The sequence below is a fragment of the Cucurbita maxima genome, unplaced genomic scaffold (assembly GCF_002738345.1).
Source record: "Cucurbita maxima cultivar Rimu unplaced genomic scaffold, Cmax_1.0 Cma_Scf00070, whole genome shotgun sequence".
Taxonomy (NCBI): domain Eukaryota; kingdom Viridiplantae; phylum Streptophyta; class Magnoliopsida; order Cucurbitales; family Cucurbitaceae; genus Cucurbita; species Cucurbita maxima.
Window position 1 is genome coordinate 246,157 of NW_019272086.1, and position 4,341 is coordinate 250,497.

General features: G+C 34.3%; 1 protein-coding gene across 2 annotated transcripts in view; it reads right to left on the minus strand.

The window, feature by feature from the left end:
• Nucleotides 1–4,341, minus strand: part of LOC111472372 (vesicle transport protein SFT2B) — an 18,117-nt gene that overhangs the window by 12,116 nt on the left and 1,660 nt on the right. Inside the window, exons 2-3 of one of the 2 annotated variants that reach the window (XM_023118055.1) lie at nucleotides 3,807–3,860; nucleotides 111–184 (exon numbers count right to left, since the gene is read on the minus strand). In XM_023118055.1, the coding sequence (XP_022973823.1) occupies nucleotides 111–184; nucleotides 3,807–3,860 (128 nt within the window). The remainder of the gene's footprint in view (nucleotides 1–110; nucleotides 185–3,806; nucleotides 3,861–4,341) is intronic. The other variant, XM_023118056.1, reaches the window with a different exon arrangement.

Below are 4,341 nucleotides of genomic sequence, written 5' to 3' on the forward strand. Positions count from 1 at the left end.
AAAAAAAAAAAAAAAAAAAAAAAAAAAAAAAAAAAAAAAAAAAAAAAAAAAAAAAAAAAAAAAACCTCTCAATAAGCATTAATTAGAATTTAGAACATATAAACACAAACCTTCCAAGGGATAGCATGTTGCCCAATGTGAAAGCTATTCCAAATTTGATTGGATTGAAGAAAACAAGCATCGACTGTTGCATGTAAATAAACAAGATGCAAATTAGTGTTGAACATATCAAACTTTAGAACTCAAGGAAGTAAGAGTTTAACATATCAAACTTAAAGATGCTTTTCCTTGACCTGAAACTTAAAGATGCATTTTTTTTCCTCCTAACAAGAAACAAACTCCTCATTTGACATAATGGAAGACACATTCCATGTTCAAACAAAACAAACTCCTAAAAGGACTTATGATGTAGGAAATCTTGAGTATGTTTCTTGAGAGCTATCTTGTACTTCTTGTGAGGTTTCTTGAGTCATTGTATCTGTTTCTTGGCGGGTCTTTTTTAATTTATTTAGGCAAGGTTAAATGTTGTTTTACCGTGGTTAATGTTTAGATCTTAGGGTTTGACTATTTGGCTGTTTATTGCTTTGTAAAGGCTGCTATCCAGCCAATAAATATGTGTATTCACAAGTTTTAGGTAATTGCCAATCGATATAGAAATGTCTTGGATGTTTTACATCAATTGGTATAAGAGCATCACGATCCAAGGGCCAGGATTTCTTTTCAAATTTGGATCACAAATCAATGGAGGCGGAAGCTTCTTTGAGTACTCACCAAGATTTTGAGCAACACTGGAAGTGGATCGGAGGCTCATTAGAGAAAATCAAGAAAGGAATGTTTGACGTGCAGCATGCAATAGGCAAGTATCTCGCCAAATGATTCATCTCATAAAAATCAACAAGTTCTCAAAGATGCAAGAATGATGGATAATGCAAGAACAGTTCAAGAAAACCAAGAACATGAGGAAAGAGTCCCAAGAAGACGTCAATATGGTTCAATCGGTCAAGAAAAATAAGAATTTCATATAAACATTGAACTACCAAGTTTTATTGAGAGGATGGACATTGAGAAGTTTTTAGATTGGGTAAAGAGCATGGAGAATTTCTTTGAATATGCCAACACACCCAAATAAAAGAAGGTCAAAGTGGTGGCTTTCAAGCTTCAAACTGGAGCTTTGGTTTGGTGGAACCAACTTCAAAAAAATTTGAGATATTATGGCAAACAACCCATCAAGAACTGGCCAAAAATGCCTCGATTGATGATGAAATGTTTTCTTCCCTTCAATTATCATCAAATTTTATACAACCATTATCAAGAAAATACAATTAGAAGGACTCTAGAACTACGGTTTTCAATATTCAATCAAGATTATGAATGTTCGAGCAAAGAAGATTTCTATCAAGGAGATATACACCAAAGACGTGCAGATAAAAATGAACAAATGTTCCAATAGAAAGCCAACCTTACAAAAAAATTTAGGAACCTTTTATATCATGATAAACTCAAATAATGCAGAAATGAAGGTTTCTTCGTTCTAGATTCAAATTGTTCCAGCAAAGAAGAGGAAACTTTTCAAGGATTGAGGATAGAGATTCTTGTTTTTTCAGCAACGAGGAGAATTTTCTAAAATTTGAAAATCATCTTGATGAAGAAGATGAAGTTGACGAAGAAATGAATGGTTGATGATTCTCCATTTTATTTGGCTCAATTGTTCTTTGAAGTTGAAGAGCAAGACCATAGTGGGCATTGTTCTTTAATCTTTCAAGAAAATATACAAACAGAAAAAGAAATTGAGGAGGAGAAAGCCAAATCATTTTCTCACCATTCAGATGAAATTTACCCATTGAGACCTATTAACATTCTATTTCACGATTCATTCTTCGTTGGACAACCAAACCAAGCCCTAAACTCTTCTTCAATTGACGATAGTGAGCTAGATGCGATGAAGACAGAGAAGAATTTGGAACATACCATTTATAGGTCCTTTATGCTACTTCAAGAATTTGTTAGTGTTTTGACGAACTCGAGAAAAAAAAATTCTGTGGGAGTCTTTTCTAATCATCAAAAGAAGTGCCATTGGAACAATTTTTTGAAAATGTCAGGAGACAGAGTTTTATTGGAACAATTTATTGGAAGAAGTTTCTTGAAGCAAGATTTCAAAGTTTTCTTTAATAAACTCGAGTGAAAGTTTTTTTGGGAGGGAAAGAATTGATGTAGGAAGTCTCAAGTGTATTTCTTGTGAGGTTTATTGGGTCGTAAAGTTCTTTAGGCTTGGTTAAATGTTGTTTGACCGTGGTTGAAGTTAAGATCTTAGGATTTGAACATTTGGCTTGTTATTGCTCCTTAAAGGCTGCTGTCCAGCCCATAAATATGTGTATTCGCAAGTTGTTTTGGATATTTGCAAATCAATATAGAAGTGAGATGGATGTTTTACATTAACTTAGTTGTATTGTTTGAGCATATCAATACAAGGAATTTATAATTGGACTGAGCTTAGAACCTTCTTTGCAGAAAAATATACATGCAGATGAAATGATATATCTGCATTGGATTGCTAAATAATCGCAGATTTTGTCCAACAGTAGAAGGTCATTCAACAAAAATCTTGTCTAAAAGTATAAGAACATGGAGTATCTTTATCCACTGCAATTCTTCAAACAGATTATATATATACGAGACAGAATATGTATATTCATATCGACAAAAAAGGATGACAACTTAAGGACAAATGGTAGAGAGAACCCCTTCCCAATGCAAAAGAGCTAACACTAAAAAGCCTTCCCATTTCTAATAATCGAGGCGAAGGCACAACAAAAATCTTTGTGACTTGGAACTCCACCAAAGAATCCAAGTGTGGTGTACTGTGGACAAAAGAAGATTCTAAGATTTTGGTCCTTCCTTGTCTACCATAGAATGGCTTTAATGGCACAGCTCCATAGAACCTTTGCTTTTTCCCAAAATGAGTCTCCACCAAGGCCTCGAGAAGCCAAACATCAACCTATTGGGTAGGCAAATGAAGAGCTCGAACTCTTCTAAAATAAAGGACCAACCCTTGAGCACAAAAGGGCAATGAAGCAGAAAGTGAATAAGTGATAAATGGTTTCTTCTCCATCAAAACGCAGAGAGCAGGTTCAAACAGAATATAGAATGTTGTTCTCATGAAGTTCAGCTTAAATTGGGGTAACCCCGTCAAAGTTCAACAATTTCTTCTATTCCTTTCAGCCACAGGTCGAAAGAAAGCAAAAATCTTGTAGTCAAATCAAGTGATTACTATAGCTTGGATGTTATGTATGAAAGAAGCAGCCATGACTTTGAAGAGTTCTCCAAGAGTGGATGAAATCCATAAATGTTTCCCTTAACCTCGAAATGAAGTTCTGTCAAAAAAATCCTTTGTAATATTACTTCTTTTTTAATTAAGCCAATTGAGGAATCATTTGTAGCTCTCTTTGGCTCACACTTATTCATAACCAACAATAACCACTCTTCATCAAAACCTTAAGGATGACAGGAAACATGGATCAGCGAGTTGTCATATAAATACATGACCTCTTACTTAGCTACACAAAGGCAACCTCCATTTATTTCTACGGAAATGATAAAACAAATTAAGACTATAACAAATCAGCAAAAGCTAGATGACATCATCTTGGACACAAACTTTCAGTTGCATTACAAACGAAAAGATCACTTTCTATTACGAAGTCAACATTGCACTCAAGAGATAGTATGAGAAAATGAATAGTCTGAATTCAGAATGACTTTATAACCAGAAAGGTGAGATCATGAATATTAGTTTCAGGGATACTTACCATCAACGTACACGTTAAGCCAGAAACAAAGCAAATGGCAAAACCATATAATCGCTGTTAAATTGAGAGAAGGAGAAGGATGAATTAGTATGATAAAATTTTCCAAAAGGTGAACAATATTAAAAACACAACATTGGATTCAGAAAGATAATCGGAAAGAGCATTAATTGGCATATGCTGAAAAAGTCAGATTGTAGATCAATCAGTCCAAAGGACCGGTTTATTGGGCTTGCTCTTACTTATAATTGAATGGCCATGGACATCTTTGTGTTTGTTTAGGAAAATTAAAAAATAAAACAAAATATTTCATCGTGATAATGAATACTTTCATCATTTTCTCTATGTAAGTATGCCTTTCATTTAAGAAATAATAAATCATGGTGAAGTTACTTGAAGGTCATTCAAGAAAACAAAGGCACTCACAAAATGAAGGAGCCTCCAAAATATAATAAATACAACTAGAACAATTGGGTTGGATCTAAAATACCAAAAACCCAACCCAGCCCAACCCGACCCGACCCATGAACCCCCCCCC